This window comes from Culex pipiens, chromosome 1, assembly GCF_016801865.2.
Source record: "Culex pipiens pallens isolate TS chromosome 1, TS_CPP_V2, whole genome shotgun sequence".
In the NCBI taxonomy this organism is placed as follows: domain Eukaryota; kingdom Metazoa; phylum Arthropoda; class Insecta; order Diptera; family Culicidae; genus Culex; species Culex pipiens.
In genome coordinates this window covers 859359-884954 of record NC_068937.1, presented here as the reverse complement: position 1 = coordinate 884954, position 25596 = coordinate 859359, and the positions used below count along the sequence as shown (strand labels likewise).

At 43.5% G+C, this 25596-nt stretch overlaps 1 protein-coding gene and 1 long non-coding RNA gene across 2 annotated transcripts in view; one reads left to right on the top strand and one right to left on the bottom strand.

Annotated features, from left to right (window-relative positions):
- The window catches only part of LOC128092475 (uncharacterized), a 122450-nt gene that overhangs the window by 65251 nt on the left and 31603 nt on the right, over positions 1-25596 (top strand). The gene's annotated exons all lie outside the window — the stretch shown is intronic.
- On the bottom strand, positions 3597-21725 carry LOC120424293 (frizzled-3). Its single transcript, XM_039588375.2, has 3 exons — positions 21007-21725; positions 6983-7222; positions 3597-5399 (listed from the first exon to the last, which is right to left on the bottom strand). Exons 1-3 carry the CDS (start codon positions 21250-21252, stop codon positions 3978-3980), a joined length of 1908 nt encoding a protein of 635 aa, XP_039444309.1. The 5' UTR covers positions 21253-21725; the 3' UTR covers positions 3597-3977.

Genomic DNA, 25596 nt, shown 5'->3' with positions numbered 1-25596 from the left:
ATTCTAAAATTCTAAAATTCTAAAATTCTAAAATTCTAAAATTCTAAAATTCTAAAATTCTTAAATTCTAAAATTCTAAAATTCTAAAATTCTAAAATTCTAAAATTCTAAAATTCTAAAATTCTAAAATTCTAAAATTCTAAAATTCTAAAATTCTAAAATTCTAAAATTCTAAAATTCTAAAATTCTAAAATTCTAAAATTCTAAAATTCTAAAATTCTAAAATTCTAAAATTCTAAAATTCTAAAATTCTAAAATTCTAAAATTCTAAAATTCTAAAATTCTAAAATTCTAAAATTCTAAAATTCTAAAATTCTAAAATTCTAAAATTCTAAAATTCTAAAATTCTAAAATTCTAAAATTCTAAAATTCTAAAATTCTTAAATTCTTAAATTCTTAAATTCTTAAATTCTTAAATTCTTAAATTCTAAAATTCTAAAATTCTAAAATTCTAAAATTCTAAAATTCTAAAATTCTTAAATTCTTAAATTCTTAAATTCTAAAATTCTAAAATTCTAAAATTCTAAAATTTTAAAATTCTAAAATTCTAAAATTCTAAAATTCTAAAATTCTAAAATTCTAAAATTCTAAAATTCTAAAATTCCAAACATTCAAAAAAATCAAAAAAATTAAAAAAATCCAAAAATTCCAAAAATTCCAAAAATTCCAAAAATTCCAAAAATTCCAAAAATTCCAAAAATTCCAAAAATTCCAAAAAATCCAAAAAATCCAAAAAATCCTTAAATTCCTTAAATTCCTAAAATTCCTAAAATTCCAAAAATTCCAAAAATTCCAAAAATTCCAAAAATTCCAAGAGATCCAAAAAATCCAAAAAATCCTAAAATTCCTAAAATTCCTAAAATTCCTAAAATTCCTAAAATTCCTAAAATTCCTAAAATTCCTAAAATTCCTAAAATTCCTAAAATTCCTAAAATTCCTAAAATTCCTAAAATTTCTAAAATTCCTAAAATTTCTAAAATTCCTAAAATTCCTAAAATTCCTAAAATTCCTAAAATTCCTAAAATTCCTAAAATTCCTAAAATTCCTAAAATTCCTTAAAATTCCTAAAATTCCTAAAATTCCTAAAATTCCTAAAATTTCTAAAATTCCTAAAATTCCTAAAATTCCTAAAATTCCTAAAATTCCTAAAATTCCTAAAATTCCTAAAATTCCTAAAATTCCTAAAATTCCTAAAATTCCTAAAATTCCTAAAATTCCTAAAATTCCTAAAATTCCTAAAATTCCTAAAATTCCTAAAATTCCTAAAATTCCTAAAATTCCTAAAATTCCTTAAAATTCCTAAAATTCCTAAAATTCCTAAAATTCCTAAAATTTCTAAAATTCCTAAAATTCCTAAAATTCCTAAAATTCCTAAAATTCCTAAAATTCCTAAAATTCCTAAAATTCCTAAAATTCCAAAAATTCCTAAAATTCCTAAAATTCCTAAAATTCCTAAAATTCCAAAAATTCCAAAAATTCCAAAAATTACAAAAATTCCAAAAATTCCTAAAATTCCTAAAATTTCAAAAATTCCAAAAATTCCAAAAATTCCAAAAATTCCAAAAATTCCAAAAATTCCAAGAGATCCAAAAAATCCAAAAATTCCTTAAATTCCTAAAATTCCTTAAATTCCTAAAATTCCTAAAATTCCTAAAATTCCTAAAATTCCTAAAATTCCTAAAATTCCTAAATTTTCTAAAATTCCTAAAATTCCTAAAATTCCTAAAATTCCTAAAATTCCTAAAATTCCTAAAATTCCTAAAATTCCTAAAATTCCTAAAATTCCTAAAATTCCTAAAATTCCTAAAATTCCTAAAATTCCTAAAATTCTTAAAATTCCTAAAATTCCTAAAATTCCTAAAATTCCTAAAATTCCTAAAAATCTTAAAATTCCAAAAATTCAAAAAATTCCTATAATTCCAAAAATTCCAAAAATTTCAAAATTCCATAAATTCCAAAAATTCCAAAAATTCCAAAAATTCCAAAAATTCAAAAAAAATCCAAAAATTGCGAGAATTTTAAAAAAATCCAAAAATTCCAAAAAATTCCAAAAAAAATCCAAAAAAATCCAATAAAATGCCAAAAAAATTCCAAAAAAATTCCAAAAATTCCAATAAAATGCCAAAAAAATTCAAAAAATTCAAAAAATCCAAAAATTCAAAAAATTCTAAATTTCTAAAATTATAAAATTTTCAGATTTGATTGAATTCTACTCAGATAGTCAGATATTCGATGAAATCTGAGTGGAATTCACTCAAATCTGGCATATGCCTTGTTTACTATCATTTCTGTGTAGGTTCGGCTTAAAAAAAACTGAGAGATTTTTAACGTGAATTAAAGGAATTACCATTCCTTTCGATTAAACTTAAAATGCGCACATGCAAATCAATAGCATCAATAGCACCAATGAATCGACAAATCCCTTTGATCCCGAGTCGCTTCGATTTGCCATCATTCATCGCACTGCGCGTGTATACACACCCGTATTAATAACTATTACTGCCACAAGATATTGTACTAACCTTCACTAAACTTGCTGGAAGGGAAGGAAGGCGCGCGAGCGCGATTCTTCATTTTTTCCCACTTCTTTTGGTTTTTTGGTTTTGTGAACCACACGATGAGACACGAAGGAAAGGGTGGAAAAATGGGGGGGTGAGACAGGTTCCCTTTGTCGGCACTTTCCGGTAAATATTTAATTTTATTACCCTCATGTACACACAGCGAAGGACGACGGCGAGGTGAGGCGAGGTGGAGTTTATGTTTGACTGCACTTTGACGAAATGTGAGGGGGAAGGTGCACTTTGTGCCGCTTTGTTTGGCTTTGAAAAACATGCGAAAATGAAGCGGTTCGTGGAATCGCAAGGTGACAGCATAAAATGCTGTCAGTTTTTTTTTTTTTAAATACAACAAAGTATCGATTTGACTAAACTGAAGATGGGATTTCGTTGTTTGGAAAACGGGCCGGGCTGGATATGGACAACGGGTTTTGTTTACCTCGCGCAAACTTGACTAACAGTTTAAATTTCTCAGCACAACTTCAGTATCGCCTTTGAACTATTGGACGGCCGGCCGAGCTGGCGGCGGCGGCGCATGTTCAAATATAAATATTAACGCGATTTGAGCGTGGATGATTTAGATGTTAACAGAGAGAACTGTTGACGCTCTATAGGTTCTGTGATGGTGGTTGATTTGAAGCCTTTGATGTGAACCTTGAAGATTCATCGAGGAATTCTCATTATGAGGAATGTGGGATCTCGAAAGAATTGCACGTTGAAACGTTTTAACTCATTTTGACGCAATGCAAGTTGGATTTATGAATCATGGAAAAGATGTCATGTAGTACAGCATATGCTACGCTTTGTTCAAATATTACCCAACTGCAAGCTAAAACATCTTGATATCTTATTTGCTGATGCTCTTGCATCAACTGTGGTGCTCTAACCATGATGTCAAATGCAGTATGACACGGTGTAATTATTTGCTCAGTCTAAATTTTAGTATTGTTTTGTTTATGTTTTCTAGCAAATATTACTTGTTTCTTAGAAGATTTTGTTTGTATTTTGGAGTGTGATATGCATTGAGTAAGGGCGCGTAGGTTTAATTTTTCTTTATGTGTTATTATTCAGTAAGATTTTCGTTAGAAAATACAAAAATCAATATGTACATCTTACAAACTAAACTGTTAGAAATCAGTTCTAGTTTTGATCGCTTTCTACACAAGATCAATTCATCTGTCAAGAATATAACGTAGTGTTTCTAACCTAACTCATTTACACAGTAAATAAATACTCATTTCAATACTTTGCTCGCTAATCCAAGTATTTACAGCTAAGCCTAGAACACATTTTGTTCGGATGTTCACCGAAAAATCAAGTTTGCTCGCTACACTTCTATATATCACAGTGAGAATATGTTCGCTATTCCGATTACTAAACTTATAAAGCTTTGCCCTCTTCTACAAAACCCGCCACCACCCTTTAAATCCTGGTGATGATCGACGAGGTGAATCCCCCGGAGGACGAGCCCCGCAGACTCCGGTGAATCCGGACCGGCGTGTACCCGTTGTTGGTACCACTGCCACCGGTGGAGCTTCGATGGCTGTACGCCTGGTTGTAGAGGTACTTCTTGGAGCTGGAACTGTGGTGACCTCCGGTGGTGCTACCTCCGTTGGCCGTGGTCGTCATCCGGTAGGGACTTCCCGCCGACGGGTGGTTCACCTTGAGCAGTGGGACGGCTTTGAGCGATCCGCTGGCGGAGTTGGAACCCACCAGGGAGGACTTTTTGTTGAGGTCCGTCGACTGTTTCGACCACAGCCAGATGCCGGTCGTGGATCCGCCGACCAGCGTGAGAATCAACTTGAGCAGCGTTGGCAGGATTGAGAACTTGGGCGGTGGTGCACAAATGGTGTTGGAGTTGCACGGTTCCACCGGGTTTTCGATGCGCTCGAAGAACGTACAGATGAGTGCGGACAGGGCCGGAATCAGGTAGATGATGGCGAAGAGAAGCACCCGCGTGAAGACCTTTGACAGCGTCTCGCTCTGGTTCCAGGTTGATTTGAGGCGTTTCAGCGCGACCAAAGCCAGGAAGATCAGGACGGCTCCAACGAGCAGCAGGATGAGTGCTGGAATCTCGGTGAATCCCTTGGCGGTGCAAAAGTTGGTCAGTTCAAACTTTTGGATGTTTCCGCGGAGCAACGCACTAATGGGCGATGCAAACGGAACAACCCAAGCCATCACGTGGAACAGTCCGGACTTCTTCTCCAGGGCTTCACAGGACCACTGCTTGGCGGTGCTGAGGTACCAGCAAACCCCAAAGATGAGCCACCACATCGTGGCGCTGATCAGCAGGTAATTCTTGATGATGTAGTACGCCAGACATTGCGATGTGATGGTACAGTCCTGCCGGAACTCCATCAGATCGATCAGCTCCTTCCGCGGGTTGTGCAGGATCGTTCGCTCCAGGTAGCACAGTCCCATCAGATTGTAGCACAAGGTCATGAACAGCAGCGGCCGGTCCGGGTACTCGAACTTGGTCGCCTTGGTCCAGAACGTCACCAGCGACATCAGCGTGAAGATGAAACAGCCCGCGGAAAGAATCAGCGTCCAGAACTCGACGGTCTCCTTCTGCCGGCCGGTGTACATGGCGTCGATGGACGGGCCGCACTTGGGCACGCACTGGTCGTACTCGAGGGTGTAGTTTGCCGGGCAGCCCACCGGAACGATGACCGTGTGCTGCTGGGAGTTGTGGTGATGGTGCTGCTGCGTTGGACGCGTCGCTCCAGGTTCGATCAATGGGAGTTGGGGCAGGTTGAAGATGGACCAGGGTTTCAGTGGTGCAGGTGGCGCCACCGATGGGTTCGTAAAGTTCTTCTCGACGCTTCCGGAGGCTTCCGGGGGGACCTAGAAGGAAAGGAATTCATTAGTTTATTGTTTGTTATGGTTGGTTGAACTGACAGCATTTTGATTTTACGACGCTTGACATTTTTCGATGTGGGATTTGACAGCATTCGTGCGCCCCTTAGACCGCTTGACATTTTTCAATGTGGGTTGCACACGTCATTGATCCCACATTGAAATATGTCAAAGTGATCATTTCAGCTTTTAAAAATGGGAAATTCCAAGTACAACAAAGGCATCTTCCCTATCAAACACTTCGATTCCATCTGTTCTGTAGCGGCTCAGAAAAGATCCCGCACTAATAACATAGCCGAAAGTTAGCATTTAGCGATCGATTGGTTTCCTGGTAGCACGGTTCTGCTAGAATTCGCATACCTACTAGGAAAAAAAGTGGTCCATGGTCCAATCCGTAAGGCGGATATTTGAGCGGAGCGCGGCTAGCGCTCGGTCTCTCGGCGGTTATAATTAAGCCCCGCGTTAAAAACTGTAATTCGAATATTCGCATCCGAGAGATTTTACTTAATTTCGCCTTCTTTTGGACCGGCCTTCGCCCATGGCCTGCTGCTCTAAAGGCATATCGCGCTTCTAATTAGAGGTCTATATCACTTTAAAAAATAGTTATCAGAGAAATATTTCCTCTCCCCCTCGCCTCGCGGCGGCGAAGCCTTTCTCTACACATATTGATTGAAGAGCCTGAACTTAATGCCCGACTGCTGGCGCTCAAATTAATGCTCACGCGTGAAAGGTGGAAGGAAACACTCTCTGCTCGGCGGTTCAGCTCGCGCTCGCGGCCAAAACAGTGAAACTGAACCATCCGAAAAAAAAACAGACTCACAAAAAAACGAAACCTCTTAAAAGCTCTTTTCTGATAAAGCAATTTTATATTACAGTTTATCTTGCTTTTTTCCTTTGTTCATTCTCCGCCCGCGCGGGCCGGGGTTGCCCCAAAGAATATTTAAAAACCTCTCCCCCGCTGCCCTCCTCGCCACGTGCACGCCCCTGGACAAATCTGCGGCGTAGCGTAGGTCGATCCAGTCGGTCGGTCGAAGAAAGCCAATGTTAATTACCCCCAACTCTCCCCTATTCATGCGCTGATAGTGAGGCCAAGAGCGTCGCGTTTTTAAGGTAAAAGTGGATCGACCGGCAACCTCTCGCTGGGAGGAGAAGGTGGAGAAAATTTTGAATTAATTAGATCAGCAAAATTATGATTAATTGTTGGTCTGGTAGCGTAGCAGGCCTTGAATATCGAATTTCAATTAAAAGTCTAGCCGACATCGAACCAATATCGAACTGTCACTTAGGTATCTGTTGTGACCACAGCGCCCCTAGCTGTCAATTGGGCACTGTTTGGCGGTTATCCCACATTGAAACATTGCATGGTGTCGCGTGTGATTAACTATTTCAGCAGAATTATAGTTATTTTTTGACGTTAAAAAATTTCAATCAGAACTTCAGAAGTCTAACCAATATTGAACTGTCACTTTGATCTCTGTTGTGATCGCAGCGCCCCTAGCTGTCAATTATGTCGTGTTTGACAGTTATCCCACTTTGAAAAATAGCGGGCTAAAATCGATTGGTGTTCCTACCTGCATGCACAATCCGTGGTTCTCGGGCTGGGGCAGCGTCCGACAATCCAAGTACGCGGGCCACAGTTTGCTGAAGACGGCATCGCTGAAGCAGTCTTTGCGGACCTGTTCGCAGAGCGATCGGCACGGCTGAACCGGCCGGGGTGCGTTCGCCGAGCACAGCGGAAACAGCGACGAACAGAACAGGAACAGGGCCTGCTTGGAGCAACCCGAATCGATCACCGGTCGCAGGGATGTGATCTGGAAAGGGAGATGGAGAAGAAAGCGTATTTTAGTGATATGGTCTAGCTGGAGGGCATTTTGTGGTGCAGCAGAAGCAGCTGTTGGATCGGCCCAAATTTCTCCCCGAGATTCGATTTCAAATCAGCCATTAGCCGTGCCGTGATCGAGTATAAATCATTCCTCCCCTTTTTTTGTTCCTTCCCATGGCAGGGGACGCTGGCACTTTGTTCGTTCCTTCTAAAGTGTCAGAGAAACCATAAATGAAACGGTTCAGTGAGTGCTCCCGGAAGGCACCAAGGTGAGAGAGGGGTGGCGCAGCATGGTAGAAGAAGACGAAAAAGTAGCTTGAGCGGGAAAGATCTGAACAAAGATGAAAGGGGCCGCCCGGCGGCCACAGGCTGATGGGGGCCATAACACTTTTAACTTTTGCCTCCACCACGTTCCACACGGCTCAACTTAACTGGACTGAGAGCGATGTGTGCCGTCCAACCCCACCACCTCTCACGTTCGTTCCCATCATTGTCGTCCAGCCCATATCATATCATAATAATAACATTATTATAATGCATCATCGAGCGTTTCGAGGCGTTCCGCGCAGCGAATATTATGATGAGGTCGGCCCGGCCACGATAATATGCATGTCTGGACGTCGTCAACCTGGTGCGGTGGCCCCGAAAGCAAAAATGGACTTCGTGTACCTTCAACGAAACTGTCGAAATTTTCAATACAGGCGTTAGCAGTGTCTAAATGGAGGCGTTAGCTGACGCTGTCAAATTTCCAACGGATGCGTCTCGAAACCGGTCGACCTCCGGCCGGTGGATCGGGCGTGAAATAATGCCACTCTTTTTTTAAGTTTCGCTCGCAAAAACCGGAGCAATTTAATTGATTACAGTCCGTCCCGCTCGCAACGGTTAATTGTCCCCGCGGACATCGCGGGCAGGTGTCATTCGTGACTTTGATCGTGATCGACAACTGTGGCTGGCTAATAACACATTTCCTCGATCGCGCCTCGCCTCGCGGTCAAGCAATTATTCCCCGGAGACACAAGAGCGACAGACGCGCGGAGTTTTGCCTTAATTTCGCTAGAATCGGAAATACCTTTCTTTTGGCCAATTCGCCCCGTTCGCCGTGCTGCTCTCCGGTGGGTAATTATTTTTCGGTGAATTTTCTCATGAGCTTTTAGGCTGACCGAACCTCTCGAAGCAGGAGAAATTCCAGGAATGCCACCTCTCTCGCAGAAAGCTGAAAGAAACTCCGGAGACTGACTACAACGGAGAGGGGGAACGAAAAAAAAGATCCCGACCGTCAAATTCTTAGCCATCATTAGCCCTGCAATTTGTGGCACGCCTAACCTCTCCGGTGTGTCTCAGTTTCTAGCTTGAGTCGGGCCGTGCACGCCCCGCAAAAAAGAAAGAACCAAAAAGAAAATATCACGTCGATCATCTGTGGATTGAACCTTCGGTGGAGGGAGATCGCTTTCCGCAGCATCAAAGGCCATCAAAGGCAGCTCCGATGATCAGGCGGGTCTTTTTTTTACAAATTTCTTGGAAGCTGATAAAAGTTTGACCACAGGTTAAAATTTTAACGGAATGATTTTGTTTTGGAAATTGTATAACATAATTGAGGTGAAACGGCACTCCGGCAGGACTCAAATTTTTGAAAGCCCCGAAAATGTCCTGTTTGGGGAATTTACTTCATCCAAAATTTCTAGCACTTAAATTTATTTCAGAACTCGACAGATCTTTCATATTACAAAAAACTGCATTTACCATAACAACGGGTCTGTAGAATTTAGTAGACTGACAAACCTCTCACTGGGTTTAATAACTCACACATAGGTGGCGCATGGTCGCAAGGAAGAAAGCATGTCGGGCGCTCGAACGACGCAATGAAACAATGGGAGTCGCAACTTTCCTTAAACCAAAAGTCGCAGTGGACTGATTTTGATCAACTTTGTATGGAAGTTGTTATTGGTGACGGACTCAAGTTTTTTTGGATAGCTGTAGTCGGAGTCGACAAACCTTAAGAATGACAATTGGGTTATCCAGACCTAATATCACTGAACGTTCTAGTAATGTTTTAGTAAATTTTCCGCTGAAATTCAGTCAAAATTTACATAAAACTGTCAAAATTTCTAAAATTTCTACAAATGATACCTCACTTAACAATTCAATGGTGCAGTTTTCAATAAATTTAACTAAATTCAGTCGTGATAGTTTGGTTTGTTGTATGAGTCTCAAAATTATCCATTTCAACTTGAATTTTAAAGCGCTGGTCAAGCTTCCCAACCAAAAACGGTAACCCAGCATGCGATCAATCGAAAGTGGGCTATCAATTGCCTTTCCACCACCACCTCCATTTTTGGTCGTACGTGTTGCGGCGATTGGCCCCCACTAAGTGCTTCTGCAGGGAGAATTATCCCCCCGAATTAGAGACAGAGAAGGTGGACCGCTGAGCAAAAACCTTTGCGCGAACGGCGCACAGCAGAGGCAGTAGGCCACGTATCAATGTCTGAAGATCGCCTATGATTATTGCTTTTTTCATCCATCCGTCCGTCCGGCCTGCCGGCCTGGGACGATCCGATCTCTGTTGTGGCGCACCGGTGGTGATCGACAGTCGTCGGAATCACGTGGCGATATCCATCCAAGACCGGCGATGATGATGATGATGGCCGATGATAATGAATAATGGCGATGATATCCATTAATTTGCTATTATATTTTTATAGTTTCTTCTTGGGTTGCGGCGCAGCGAAGAGGTGATGGACTTTTTCTTGTGTCGAATTTCTTCGATCAAGTCTGGCGCAGGATTACCGTTGTTATTCCGGGATTAGTATCGACCGAATGACAATAGTGCGGAAATTCGTGGCAAAGCTGATGGCTGCGATCGTTTGAATAATAAAAAAGTTGGTTTGACTTCGGTTCAACCCTGCTAGGTGGATTCGTACAGCCTTCAAACTCGGCAGCTCGACACACAAAAAGAAGCCGGACCACGAAGCTTGAAGGAAGGAAAGTCGCGCACTAACGAAGCCCCGGAGAGACGCGATCAGAGCGCAAAAACGCAACAAATGCTTCGTTCAGCTTTAGCGCGCAGAAAAGTCCATTCCGTCGAACACTTTTTTGAGAGCTCCGCGCTGCCGGTCAGGTCGGCCTCGCAGGCCTCGCACAGAGCCAGACTACGGAGAGTATAATAATAATCAAAAGGAATTAGTCGTAATTATGCACGAACGGGCTTGATTACATACATCATACTCGAGCGCCCGAGTGGAAGAGTATTTCGGGGTCGTTCCGGAGGTGTCTGCGGTGCGAGCAGGCCTCCCTAAAACGGCCCGATCACGACATGCGTTTCGAAAAACACCAGCTTTGGCCGTGACCGGGGGTTTCCTTGGGGCCCCGTTACAACGCCTGACTGACTGTGGGAAGGGTATGGGAACACCACACGAAGGAGGATCCCTCCGAGGCTTGACGTGTGAGATAAAGGTGTTTTGTGAGCCCGGGGAAAATGAAAAGAAACGGTGCGATCGCCGCGCCACCTTTAAGATGAACACCCCGAAAGTGAAACATCTCGTACGTGTCAGAAATAATTGGTCGTTTACATTACCGATTCGGCATGGGGGTAAACCTGGGAAGGACCTTATTCTGCGCGAAAAGCACCTATTTTACCTACAACTGTAATGCTCCCAAACAAAACAGAAAAGCTATACGAAACGAAGATCCAGCGGGGTTGATTAGATACGCTGAAATAGCGGCAATGGCGGCGGCACCAAAACGGAGATGAAGAAACAAAAGCGGGCCGCCACATGCCGAAAAGGTGTTGCCGTAATTGATCCTAATGGGTCGAGATAGAAATCAATCAACGCGAGCGAGCTTTTATCGCGCCTTGATTTTAAACTCTTTTTTCGATTGCTTCCTTGCGCTGTTTAAAAATCACACAAAACTCGCATTAATGAATTTAGTTAAATCAAGCTTTTCGGTTTTCTCTCGAGACCAGAAGGAAATTTCCCGGAAAGTTTGAATGATTTGAAGTCTGACTTGAGTTTTAAAATACTTTTTGAACGCATACATTTAGTTCAATACTGTTATTTCTCGAGAAAGCTTTCAAGAAGTCTTTATTACAACTTATAAACAAAGCCGTTTTTATCAGTTTCTAATTCAATTCTCTTATTTTTATTATGCAAAAGATTTTTTTTCCTCCAAAACCAACCGTTTTTAAAAGTCAATTAAAAAAATTCGTCATAAAAAATATAAATAAAAAATCTGTTTTTTTATAATTCCAACAAATGTTTTAATGTAAAAAAAAATTATATTATTATGTTTAAGTTACAGTCGAAATACAATATAAAATGAACTTGTTAATACGTCGTTCTCTGCGACAAAGCACCACCTACTTATGAGAAATTTGGAACCCAGTAAGAAATTGCTTACTGTTTTTTTTTACCAAAGGTGGCTACCCCGAGCTGAATTTACTGTGATCTGCACTACTAAATTTTTCAGTAAAGATACAAATTTCAATGCATTTCTGTGAAGAACAGAAAATTCCAGGCGTGCAGTTTTAGTAAATAATATTTGAAAACGAACTTAAGAATTCTTCTTTGCGATAATGCGCCACCTAGATATGAGAAATTTGACAGTTTGGAACCCAGTGAGAAATCGCCTACTTGCCCAATTTGCTCGATCGCCAAGGGTCGACAAACCAAATTCCTTCGATTCGGGCGCGCAAACAATCAGGTGCTCGTCTCTGACAGCCCTCTGTTTACATCGTCGTCCTTTCCACGACAAAACGACGTATGTCGTACAGAATCCCACGTTGCCTTTACGTCACTTCGCCGTCGATACGGCACACAATTTATGGCTGCCTTTAAAGACCGACCGACCGCTCGACGAGAATGTGATGGCGGAAAAATTTGCCAAGATCTTGGTCGCGATACAATTATTGGTGCCACCAAGCAAAAGGGCGAAGCTCCGCCAACCTCTCTCCTTGCTTGCGTGGCGTGCTCCTCTTGTCTTGTGCTTCCTGCCATCGGCATCGACTTAATTTTACGTTTTCGTTCACCGGCCGCGGCGAGCGAGATGGATATTAAGACACATTAAAAAGCATTCTTCTTTGTGGCCGTGGCTGTTTTGCTGCGCGGTGGTACTCTCCATCATCTCCAGCCAGCCAGCCTCCTTCCTTTCTTCCAATCTTCCAATGGAAGGGTCGGACGGACGGGCATCTCATCTCCAGCTGCTGCTGCTTTCCAAGAGGAGCCAGGCCAAGAGGTGCGCACTGTGTTATTTAACCGAAAGCATATATTAGTGTATTATAATTCTCGAAAAAAAAAGAGCCAGCGTAGAAGCAAAAGAAGATAATAAAACCAGTCCAGGACGGGGACGGGGTCTGGTATCGTAATAATGAAAAGGAACGCAAAGAGCGCCCCTCTCGGACTTGGTATCGCCACGGAACTCTTTGACAGATGGATGCCGCGCGGCACGGCCAAGTGAAAAATTTGTTCAATTTACTAATTTGAGAAGATTACATCCAGCAATGGGCGCGATCGCGTTCTAGCTCTAGAAGCTGTGGTCGGATTACAATGCCTTTCCTGGGCGGGAATCGGAAAAGGAAAGATAACGAAAAAGGCTGGGCGGCACAGCGCAGGGAAGAACAAAAGCAGATTTTATTTTTCAAAAATTATCAACGGTTCAAGCTTATTTAGCTCCGTCCCTTTTGAGGCCGGGTTCTCGATCGATTGAAGGCTTGCAGGGAACGAGGATGGTGGCCCGGAAGACGGTGATGGCGATGATGATGCAGAGGATGAAAGAACCCTCGATTCGACATGCTCACAGAGTCGATTTGCGTCTTTCTCCGGGAATGAAAAGCCCGGCAGATGGCCCCCGAGGCAGGAACATCCCCCGAGGGGGTAAACTACTAAGCTACGACGGTAGAGGACACCCCCCAGGATCGGCAAAAATCAATTAAAAATTAGTCACTAATGAAAACGAATTGGAATTCAAATCTCCGCCCGATAACGATTTAATGGCAATAAATTTAAACGACGATTCGAGGGGCTCGCGGGGAATCTCGACTCGCGAGGACAAGTCAAGTGTTTTAATTCAAATATTCGTGTCGGAAACCGTGGAGAAGCCGCGAAGCGATAAGCCGGGCTCGAATTAATTCAAAGGCCTTTGGACGGAGCAGCGAGCGAGCGAGCGCCGTATAGTGGCGAGATAAGACTCCGAAACTGATGGGATTGGAATAATCAATTCTTGCGCGCGGCTCTCTTGCCTTTTTTTTCGGTTGCGGACAAGTACAGGTTTTATTTTGGAGACGACCGAGAAACAGGCCCCACACTTAAGTGGCTCGTTATGTTTAGGATAAGCGGATTTAATTGCTTTAAAAGGTTTTTTTTCCTGTCCCTCTGCACGTGGAGCTGAATCGCGTCTCCGACTTTGTCGGAGAGGATACGAAGCTAATTACGAAATTAGTCTTGGGCGGCGGATATTTTTTTTTCGTTTCGAATATCTCGGCCCCTCTAAAAGCCTTTTTAAGATAAGGCGCCCGCACAGCGCACCGCGCTCGAGGCCATTGAACTGCAATTAGTCCGTCCGGACCCCCGAGATCTGTCACCGTTCCGGTGATGTCGCCGACGACGTGTCACTTTCGGGAAAATCAAAACGAACCCCGGAGATGAGCCCTGGGGATAACAAAAACGAGGTCTGACGAAAGCGACGACAATAAGAGAAGAAATATGATGATCACATCGTCATACTTCATCATTCTGCGCGGTAGCTTTCAACGCGGAGCAAAAAAAGACGGAATCCTCGATTCGAAAGGACGTTCGCTGAACAAAACGGAACATTCCAGCGACGTCGTCGTCGCTGGCAGGACTTTGACGGACTTGAACTCCAGCCACTTTGCGAGCGACGGTAACTTGAGCGCTAATTAACGGTGGCCCGCGCGTACCCAGACTCTGACTGAATCTGACGAAACGACGAAAGAAAAGAGATTACATTGCTTTGATTGCTTTTCTTTGGCCGGGGTTTGTCGTCGACGTTGATGAGATGATCTTTGTGCACTGCACTGCGAGCTGCGGTGAAGATCGCTACCGATGCAGAGTTCCCGTGGAAGGTGAACCCTTTTGGCATATATGCTGTGTTGGAGAGTTGGGGTAATAAAATCATTAGCATTGACGTGCCAGTTGTTGAGGCTTTCAGAGTTTGCCGCGCGCATGAATTGAAAGGCTGGTGAAAAATGAAGAGGAACAAAAAGAAAAACGGAGACTGAAAAGAGCCGCACCGTTCCTCATCTCTTTTATTGCGATGTGAAATTATAAGACTAATTTTATGACGACCATTATAGGACGGACCCGCCCCGTTTGCCTTAGCGTGGACATGCTAAATTTCACATGTGCGAGCGGGTCCGGTACATTCCAACTCGGTAAAGGGTACACTGACGAAGTCGTACAGGTTGGAGGGAAAAAAACGTTCTTTTTATAGCCTTTCGGTGTGATCTTGTCGCCACGATGAGCTAACGGTTGTGCAATAGGAGGCGCACTAAAATCCTTGTAAGACAAGCCCCAGGTCACACGTTGGACACTGGTAATGTCGCTTCTGGTGAAAGGTGGCCGACCGAACCTGGAGAGATCCGGAATACGCGCCAACCCGAATGGCTATAATTACCAACCAACTCCGTACTCTGCTAAAATCTAATTGAATTCCGGGCTTTTTCATTAGAGCAGCGTCTGGTGGAGCAATTAAAACACTCTCCTCGCGCTCGCAACCTGTTGCAATTTAAATCATATCGCTGTTTCACCATCTCAGATGAGACGAAGAAGTTTGAGTGAGGTAGCCGCGCGGCTCTAATGAAATCGATCGCTCCACACCGGTTTCAGAATTATATCCGCCATTAAACTGCCTGGATTAAAACAAATAATCAAAATTTACACACATTGAGTGAGCCGGTCGGTAGGTCGTCGGTCGGTCGGGCGCAGCTTAATTTAATAACATAAACTACACACTCTGTGTGTACTCTTTCATGGGCTTTGTGAGCGAGCACCGTCCATCCAACCCATTCAGGGAGGGGGAGACAGACCCCACATTTGCGCGAGAGGTAATGGAGAAGCGTGTGGTTCGCCTGGCTTTGATCTTTGCCGACACACCGTACAGTCCGACCCGTTCCGGGCTGGCGATCATTCTCTCTTGGTGCTCGTGGCGCGGCTCCAAAGAGTGCAGGATCGAAAAGATAAATAAACGAAATTAGCTTTAATAGTTTGGCGTTAAGTTATGAAAATGAAATTAAATTTTCAAAAGAATCGGCGGCGGCGTGAGGAAGGAGGCGAAGATCGTGTAATTGCCAAAATTACTCCACTGAACCACACTCCTGAGAGTTTGTAGAGTGGAAGGAAGCGAATCCGTGCAGGGAGGGAAGATCAAAGGAGATCGGAATAAAACATTTGTAAAAATTAAACCATGCTGTCATATTTAAATCAAATTAAGATTTACATGCCACTTTTTGATTAATTATAGACCCCTCCGTGTGGGTCCTTTTCGGAGGATTTTGCGCAAAACGTCGGTGCAGACACAACCATACGCAAGCGACCGAATCCAGGCGAAGCCAGTAATAAAAACCGAATGCGCACAGAGAAAGAGAGACGAGAAGGAGCAGGGAAAGAAAAAGAGGAACGAGAAAAAGATCAAAGTCGGCACTTTGAGAGTGTACTCCGCTCGCCCCTTGGTACCTCCGGGCCTGCCGCCGACGACCATAGGTATCACATAGCCACCTCACGATTCTTTCTGCGCAGCACTCCTGAACCCTCCGGTTGTTTCGGGGCCCAGCAAAAACATCACCATCATCATCATCATCAGCGATTCGCATCGCATCGCTCCGCTTCACAATCGACATTGGTGATCGCCGACGATGGAGGCTGTGACGGGAGGACTCCGAACAGCTTTGCAGAATTTTGCACAATAATAATAACAAGCTGGCAAACGAACCGGCGAACCGCGCAACGTTAGGGTCGATTTTTACGGATGAAATCCGTGGAACGTGCTCGAAAAGTTGTTGTTTGGCGGTTCCGCGCGGGTCGACGTTTGTGGCTTTACATCGACCCGACAGTGGGTTCGATGTTTGAGATGCAGGTGGCGCATGAGAACTTGGGAGAATCTTTTGCAGGGTGATTGTTTATCCCCGTAGAAAAATGTCAGTTATCCTTTTCTTCAGATTTCGTATGTCGATTTACACTTTTGTCGACCCTACTATGTTTAGGACCTTGTTTAGGCAATTCTCTTGATATTTTACTAGTAAAAGTAGTTCAATTTGAACAACATACTGCATTACAAGCCCAGTTTATCAAGAGCAGCCAAACACTGTCTCAAAATGGCCTGTTTTATAATTGTGGGATGTTATTGTGCATCCCGCAATTGAGGAACATCTGAATTTTACTTAATCTATCAATCTTTATTAAAAGCATAACAAAGCTTGATTTTTATTGCACTGAGCGCTTTGAGTATTTATTTTGTAAGAAATACGCACTCCTGGAGAGAATCAAATTTTGTTTACATCTTTTAAAACAAAAAGTTTTTCGAATTTGTTGATTTCAAGAGTCGTCAAAAACTTGATGAAAAAAGTTAAAATTTGCAGTCGTTCGATACGTCAATCAAAAGATCTCTGGAATATCATTACGTTCAATTTTAAATTTTTATTTTATTTTCAAACAATGGGCGTTTTATAAACTGTTCCGAATTTGTGGGATGACTTTTCCTTTACGAAGATCGACGCTTCCAAGATCGTTTCATTTTACAGCAGGCGATCATTGCCCAAGTTGCAACCGAGTTGCAGCATTATCGGAAATTAGCTCCACTCACTGTAGGTGCTATTGGGACCATAAAAATCCTGCGGCGAACCCGGCAAGCATTCAGGCAGCTGTGAAGAGACACACACATCCTGCTTCTATCCTCTTCAGAAGCATTTCTTTCGAGAGGTTGCCGTTTGTTTAGGACTAGCTTTTTCCGAGAACTCTCAAGTGAGGGTTTTCACACTTTTCGTCAACAGAAATCAACAAGCATCGACTGTGTGAGGGAGGTTCACCCTGTTTGCTGTCAGATGTATTAAAAAGGACTTTCCCCAATTGCTTTTCATTCTGCCAAAATGCGGTGCTCAATTCGGAAAAAAATCGTTCTGTCGGCTTCCGTCGTTTAATCTTTGAAAAGCCGACGACGAGCGCGTAGACTGGCCCGGGGTCGGCCCCGAGTCCAGATTAAATGTCAATAATCGCTTCATTCAAGTGTAATGAGCAAAACGAGATGAAGAGCGTATCGATTACATTCCCTGCCCGTTGCTTCCCCAACCTTCGATTGAGCCGAAGCCGAGTTGAAAGGAATTAGAATACCGATCCGGCTTATACCTGGTCGAGCATCAAGCTTCGATTAACAATTTAGGGATTAACCGTCATCACCGTCCCTCTGCGCCGCCTGCCCATGTTCTTCGCTTTGCTCTTTGCCGGTTCTTTCGTTTGTCTGATTTTTTGTTGTTGAGCTGACTCGACTCGATCCCCGGCCAACTTGATCGCCTTTCCCATGGCCTGCTGCTGCTGGTTGGGAGGTACGCTCCATACGAAACGAAATATAAATCAAGTTGTAGATCGGCTTGAGCTTTTCTTCATTTCATCAAAGTAGGCTGCTGGCAGCTTGCCACTGACGAGTCTCCAGTTTTTTTGTGCGAGTCGTTGAGCTCGAGTCAATCTCCTCGGCTAGAGAGCGGTGCGGTGCAGATTATCCGTCATCGAGTGAGCTTAACGATCTTTTTTTTGGTCGACCCGAGAAAGGCTTCTTCTTTTTTGTGCTATCGAGAAATCATTGTGAGCTAGCCGCAAAGCTTCGCGACCGTACTCGTGTAATTAATTTTGGCGTTTCTCCATCGCGCGCGGGATGTGAAAGTTCAGCGCTACCGAAGTCATCTGCGGTGTCTCTTTCAATCTGGGTTCCGCAGGTCGTAAACGCGATCGAGGGGTGGTCCTGTGCGCGTTTTATCGGCCCCGGGGCATCGTGAGAAGCACTGGAGTCCGAGTTTACCAAGTTACGCACGTTGAGCAGTGCGTGAGATGGGTCTAGCTGATAAGAGCTCGTTTGGAAGCGATTTCAGATGGTGGATTGTTTTCTTACTGGGACGGTTCGCCTTAGCGACAGCGCGCCACCTACGTTTGAGCTTGGCTCCTAAAATTAAATTTGACAGATTGGTCAAAGCAACATGTGGGTTGATTGTTTTTTTTACTGGGACGGTTCTCCTTAGCGACCGTGCGCCACCTACATTTGGGTTTGGGAACTCCCAGTCAGAAATTTGACAGATTGGTCAAAGCAACCCAGTCACGAAAATTGCTAGCAGAGTTGGTTCAGCATTTGGGTTTGGAATCTCCCAGAGGGAAATTTGTCAGGCTAGTCAAAGCAACCCAGTCACGAAAAATGCTGGTAGAGCTGGATCCACCAAAATGCCGTGACAGGTGGGAAAACCCCGGTAGTAAAGCTTCAATTGAATTCGATTGCAAAACCGAAACATCCCCGGGTTGAGAAGCACCGTTCTGGACGACCACCCGCTCTCTTGCGGCAAGCGCCGGCCGTGCACCGGTGAATCAACCACACACCGCTGCAAGCCATTAATTACTTCATTCCGCTCGTAAAAACCGGCTAGAGGCGGCAGTCACACAGAGAACGACGACGACGACGACTCTTCGGGCCTCTAGCGACTTTACGGGTGTAATTGGAAGGCGCAAGCCGTACTTGGCCAACTCTCGGGAGAGTGAATTAGAATGCAATTAAAATGACAAGCCGTGACGAGACGATTCCGACGTCGTCGTCGTCGTCTTCCCACTTATAAGGGCATCGCGGGCCATGTTCCGTCAGCCGTGAGCTATCTCCGGCGAGACATCGCACGTCGCGTACTCTTTCAATTATGGATGTTTGCTTTTCGCACACGCGAGATCCATTGCGTGACTGAGCGGCAGCATTAATTGACCACGACGGTTCCGGAAACCAGATCGAAGAACCGTGTCCCCAAATCTCGGCGTTGACGATCTTTTTGATAAGCCGCGCGCTAGCCCGAAAACGGACGGGGTGAATCACTTGTTGCGCGCCAAGGTGCTAAAAGCTTTTCGACGCTCGATTCTCAGGCTGGTCCGAGGGGGGAAAAAACATTTCAAAGACGATGCCGCCGCGGCAATCTTATCAAAATGCTCCGTTCTCCTGTGGTGGGGGTACTTTGAGGGGGGCAAGGTGTGTATAAATCAAACAAACAGCAATTGACGGAATTCACTTAGCACACACATAGTTCCCTCGCTCTTGACATGTGAGCGTCTGCCGCGCGCCCAACCATATATATCGAAGAAAGTGGATCAATTAGGACCATTTATGACCAAATGTGGTGCGGCCCGAACCGTTCAAAGTCACAGTCCGAGGAATTTTACCGAGGCTTAAAAGCTTGCGCTCAAGCGATCGTTTTTTTTTCTGATGTAGATGGACGTATAATTGTTTAATTAAATATCAATTATCAGCGACTGATCGACGATTGCAGAACGGAGGAAGAAGACGTGGGGCCTGAACCTGATTTCGCAATTAACGTCTCGGGAAATGGGCGGTGTCCCCCCGTGAAGAGCAAATCTGTGGCGGTACCTTTTTGGTGCCGCGGTCTCAGCGTATGAAGAATATATAATATATATAAAAGGCTATATAGATAAGATAGCTTCGTATACAAATTTATGACCGCAAACACATTTTATGCTCTTCGTAGTGATAAGTTTCTATTTGGAAAAGTTACGCGACGAACTGGACTGAATAATCAAAAACTGTCAGTTTCAGGAATTATCGAAAAACGTCAGAAAGCCCCAATTCCATCAGGTAGATTAAGCTCAAGATCGCCCTCTTTCGCGAGGAACGATCATCAAAGCTTTGCCTTCACAATTTCACAACCCCGCTTGCAAAGCTTCTAGCCGCGCACCGATCTCTCCACTCCACCCAGTTCCAGAGACTCGGTCAGCCGCCCCGCGGTTGGAATCATGTTGGCGGAATCTCCTTCAGAGAACGAAATAATACTTTAAAAGCAATTCGCTGCTATTCTTCCCTTTGCGCGAGCAGATAGCTGCCGCCGCCGCAGCCTGCTCGGTTGCCGCCTTTACCTGGGCTTCGTCGACGGAGGAGAATGACGAGGTAACCATTAAAATAGGGTCGGCGGTGCTGTTTTTGGACGGATGGGTAATTGGCGAAATGGGTGGGAGTTGGACGAAAGTTGGTGGTTCTATCAAAGATTTTGGAAACTTGTGACATGTGCCGAAAACAGGTCCCGTTGCCCATCGGGAAGGTGAAAGAAAAGCGCGTACCGCGGCATGAACCGATCGCGGAGAATCCGAAAAGATACGGAGATACCGACTGGAAGGAAGGCCCGAACAGACACACTGCACAGTGGTTGAAATTTGGGGAATATTATTGGGTCAATTCAAAAATTTTGCAAGGTTATTTTGAAATCTGACAAGCAGTTTGCAACAGAATTAAATTTTAAAATTTAGAAAATTTGTCTGCCAAAATTTTGCGTCAATCCTATAGTGGTACCATTAGTGCGCGGCACAACCGGTTTCGGCGCATCAAATTTTGTGGTGTTTTTTGCCCCGTACACTTTCGTTCTTCTGTTCGCAACACACACCGTTGAATTCGTTCCCCGATTTCATGGACTGGATGGAATATTGAGACTGATAGTGTGTTGTGTTGTGTATATCTGAACGAATAATAAAACTAAACCATTTTGGTCCGTAAACAACATTTACGTTCGGCTGATAAGACACTCACCAGAAGTTCGGCATCGAGCTGGGAGCGGATTCCAGTAGATTCGCTGTGTTCGCCGCTGGTTGAGTTTCCGGAACCGTTGGTCATGGCCATCGGAGCCGAGGCCACCGTCATGTTGTACACCAAATTTTGGCACGCCGAAACCGTGATCAGTTCACACTTGAGCTCATCGACAGCGCAAACCGCTCCGATCGCCAGCACTGTCAGCGTTAATCCCAGTAAGTTGAGGCACTTGGTTGGCGGTGCCATGGTTGATTTCTGCTAGATTTCCAGTTGATTTACGAGTTACACTCACGACAATATAACCGTTTCTTGCTCACACAACTCCACACAACTCTTCTAAACAACATTCATTGTATATTGGCTTGCTGAAACTGCACGTTTCGCGTCCCATACAGCAAGGGGACTTCCGAAGTTTACACCGTTTCACCCCTTTTCAAAACTTCACCCTTTACACACTGCTGCATCTGCATTAGAACCGATTCGCCGTAACAAATAGTTCGTATAGCTAACACTCCTTGCGTATTCACGATTCAACCACACTTTAGGTTGCGCAGCCGAACAACAAAAAAGCACGTCCGTGCTCGATAACCGTCTCTCAGTGACTGAAGTCGGCTCGGGCCGATCGGGAGCACAAAAGCTGACTGGGAACCCCGACGACCAGGTCTGAGTTTCGATTGAAGTTGACCGCCGCCGCCGCCGTGCGTTTATTGTGTCTTTTGCTTTTGGGTCGATCCTTCGTCAGGCAGCGGTACGTTGAGCGCGATCCGACCATAGGAACAGAGAGAGAAACCATGGCGGATCAACAGGCTGGTTGGCACGAATACCAGCGCGAAGCGGAGGTTTGATGGTACGCAGACAGATGGAAAAGTTGGGCAGGGCTGCCAAATAAAGGTAGCTTGGGCATGGTGAAGAAATTTGGCTACTTCGAATACCTGAGAAATTTCAGCTTGAATGAGGTTATCAGATTTTCAGAAAACTTGAACGATGTCGAGCTAATCGTCACAACAACAACAAACTCACTGGGAACTATAGGCAAAATATGATGACCTTATCCTTTCTTTAAATAATATGAATTACAATTACGAGTTCTAAATGGAAAAATGAAAAATTCTTAGTTATTTCAGATTTGGTACATTAAATTTGCCTTAAAATTAACATGGCTCAAAAAGAAAATACGGTCTAATCACTAAAAAAGGGGCGAAGGTTTTGAAACATGTTTGTTTTTTTTTCAGAATTCTGAGTACGCTACCAAATCGGGCGTTCAATTTTACATCAAAGTCCATTTGACATCAAAATTTCGTATCATCACCATTTAAGGCTGCAAATTATTGAAAAACACGTCTTTTTTCGCATGTTCAAAAATGGAAGGGGTCGCCACCACCCTACTGCCACGAGATATCGAAAAAAGAACCTCGGATTCGTGATCAGGGAACACAATTACTTTTTGGAACAAAGTTTCATGTAAATCGAAGCGGGGTCGGGGCAACTTTTTACGATTTTGTGTGAGTTTGCAGAAAATAACCCAAATGATGTCTGGCTTAGAAAGATCGACATGTAACACTGTTGTCAGCACGATGTCAGACTGTATGTCAGGCCGATAACGGTACGATAAATTACTTTGACTGGCTAAAACAGGGTCGATGTGTAATACCGAGGCCAGCCACGTGGCTGACTGTATGTCGAGCTGATGTCGGTACGATTTATAACAATATCGGGCTAATACGGGGTCGACATGTAAAACCAGTGTCAATACCATGTCTGACTGTATGTCAAGCGAAAAACGGAACATTATTTGTTTCGGGCAAGATTGACATTTCTGCCCAATATCCGGTATGGCCAGCACGATGTCTGACTGTATGTCGGTACGACAAATGACTTTATCGGGCTAGAACGGGTTCGACATGTAAAACCAGTGTCAAAACGATGTCTGACTGTATGCCAAGCCAGATTCGGTACGACAAAAGATATGGACTGGCTAAAACAGGGTCGACGTGTAATTCTAGTGTCGTCCCGATGCTGCTGACTGTATGTCTGGCCGATGTTTGTACGAAAATTGATTCTGTCGAGCTTAAACATCCTCGTCATGGAAAACCAATGTCAGCACGATGTTAGACTATTTGCCAAGCCGATATCGGTACGAAAAATTACATTGTCGAGTTAAAATAATGTCGACGCTATAGAAAATGTGGGATGTCAGACTGATGTCCGGCAAATGTTGGGCTGAAATTCTAGTTTATGTCGGATACTGCCTTTTAGAGCTCTATAATCAAATTGTAAGTATTTGTTTTGTTTTGACGAGTTTTTTTTCAATTTTCGTTGATTTATTCATGTTATTATATTTTAAGTTTGAGTTTATTTATTGTATATATTTATATATTTATATTCGTTTGACAACACTGTACCAACACACCTACGATGTATCCGTATACACTTCTCTTCTCGCTCTCTACTCCAGTCTCGACGAGAGAAACAAACCAACAAACATCCACAGAGAGAGAGAGAGAGGAAAAAACGAAACAGTTTCCAAAAGCGGAGAGCAAAAAACACCAAAAAACTTTCCTGCGGTGAAAAATAAACTCTCGGCGCAAAGCAAAAAAGAGCGCTGCGCTGGCATATGATTGATGTTTCTTCTGGCAAGGCCCCGGAACCGACGAAACCGAAGATGGAAATGGAAAAAAGGTGGCGGTGAGGTGGTTCGGAAGCTCCGATGATCCGTTGGCGCGCCTGGAAGGTGTGAAATCGGTTCACCGTGATTTGTCGGGTTGGGTTTTTTTGTTTTTGAGATTAATTTTAACTTTTATATGGAGTTTCTAATATTTAATTGGAAATTTTACTGGACTTGGTCTAACAGAACATCGTTTTCAATTTTTCCAATCAAGTTTTCCCCCTGTAACTTTATTCAACCTAAAATGCATCGACTTTCCAGGTCCTAGGACAGGAGACTTGAAATTTGAAATTCCTGTCCGGTTCGTTCCGCATCGCAGTCATTACACGTTGCGCAATTTCTTTCAAAGATCGTGCGGCTTGTACTGCTGTCCGCCGCAAGTGTGCTGATCTTTTCCTCAAATGCTCTTCTTACGTGAGATGTGTGGTGTGGTGAGCAAGAAAAAAACAAGAAAACTTCTGAGCGGCTCGATAGAGTGTAGGCACTTTGTGGGGTGTGTTCTTCGTCTTCTGATTTTACTTGTAGCATTCTTCCCTCCAATTCATTCGTCTTGATTTGCCTGGTGAATGTCCATTGAAAACAAAAATTGGTGTGTTTTAATGTAACACTATCAATATTCTTCGAGACACCATGCCCAAAAAATGTTTCTATCGATATCTGGTACAGTTGTGTTTAATATTTAGAAGTAGTTTTAGGTCACTTAAGGGTTAGTTTTTTCTCTGCAGGAATGCTCATTGAACTCCAGAGATGTTTGTAAAGAAAAGAATTAAATGAATACAATCTTATATAAGTCCAACTTATGTTTTTATAACTGAATTTGACTCTGTTAAATGTTTTTGAGAAAATAATCAAATATAAAATTTATCATATTCACTCCCTTTCCAAATGTACCTCTTGCATGACGGAATTTCTCCCTCTTACTTACTCGATTCTCCCATTCTCTTTCAATTCTATACACAGCGGTTTTTCCGTCTATTGTTTTATTTTGCGTTTCTTTGGCCCAACTGTGTGGTTACGATTTCCACTATTTCGCGCTGACCACTGCGCTGGCTGTTCGGTCGGAGTGGGCATTATCACTTTCCCCACTGCAGCAGCGCGCACTCTCGCGATCCGAAAATCAACGATCGAGCCCCGAGATCAATCGCGGCGGCACTTAATTGCTACCGCGGTGATAAAGGATTGTACAGTTACAGATAATGTTCACATGCCGCGATCTCGCGCTCGAGCCCATTTCAGTGCAACTCCCGAAGGAAACGGAGGAGGAATTTTGGAGGGAGAGGGGGCAGGTATAATGAGCAGGTTTAAGCTAATGTCGATTATCTTATTTAAAGTGGGGTAGCGCTTAAACGAATATGCGCCCCAATGGGAATGGGTTTCGCTGGCAGCGCTGGCTGGTTGATGGGTGGATGAAAGAGTATGGATTAAATCTATCGGAAGTGTTCGAAATGGTGTGCGGTGAAGATCAAAGAGTAATCTGAAACTGAAACCGTTGGGGCGAGCTTGTGTTGAACAGAAATTACTCGATTTGCTCTATGTTTTATCGTGAACTTGCGCAGATCGCAATAGACCTTACAGCCTGGAATTAAGTTGTTCTCTTTGTTTCGAAAATCCTTGACAAAATTTGACACTTTTCAATTTTAAGTAACACACTACTTTCATTAACCAGGTTACCAATTTCAGCCCCTTTTTAAACTCACAAATTTAAGCCTCTAACGCTCAGAGCTGCCAGCATATATAAAAAAAGTGAGTGATTAAGTTTTGGTATAATATTGCAGGAAATATTTTACTATTGCCCCACAAACATCAACTCTGTTTCAAAAAGTAAAATTTGAAGTGGTACACCAGACCAGCTGCTAATTTAGCAAAATCCTTTGATATCTGTTCATGTCTAATCGCATTTTTCTCTACATATTTTGTTTGAAGAT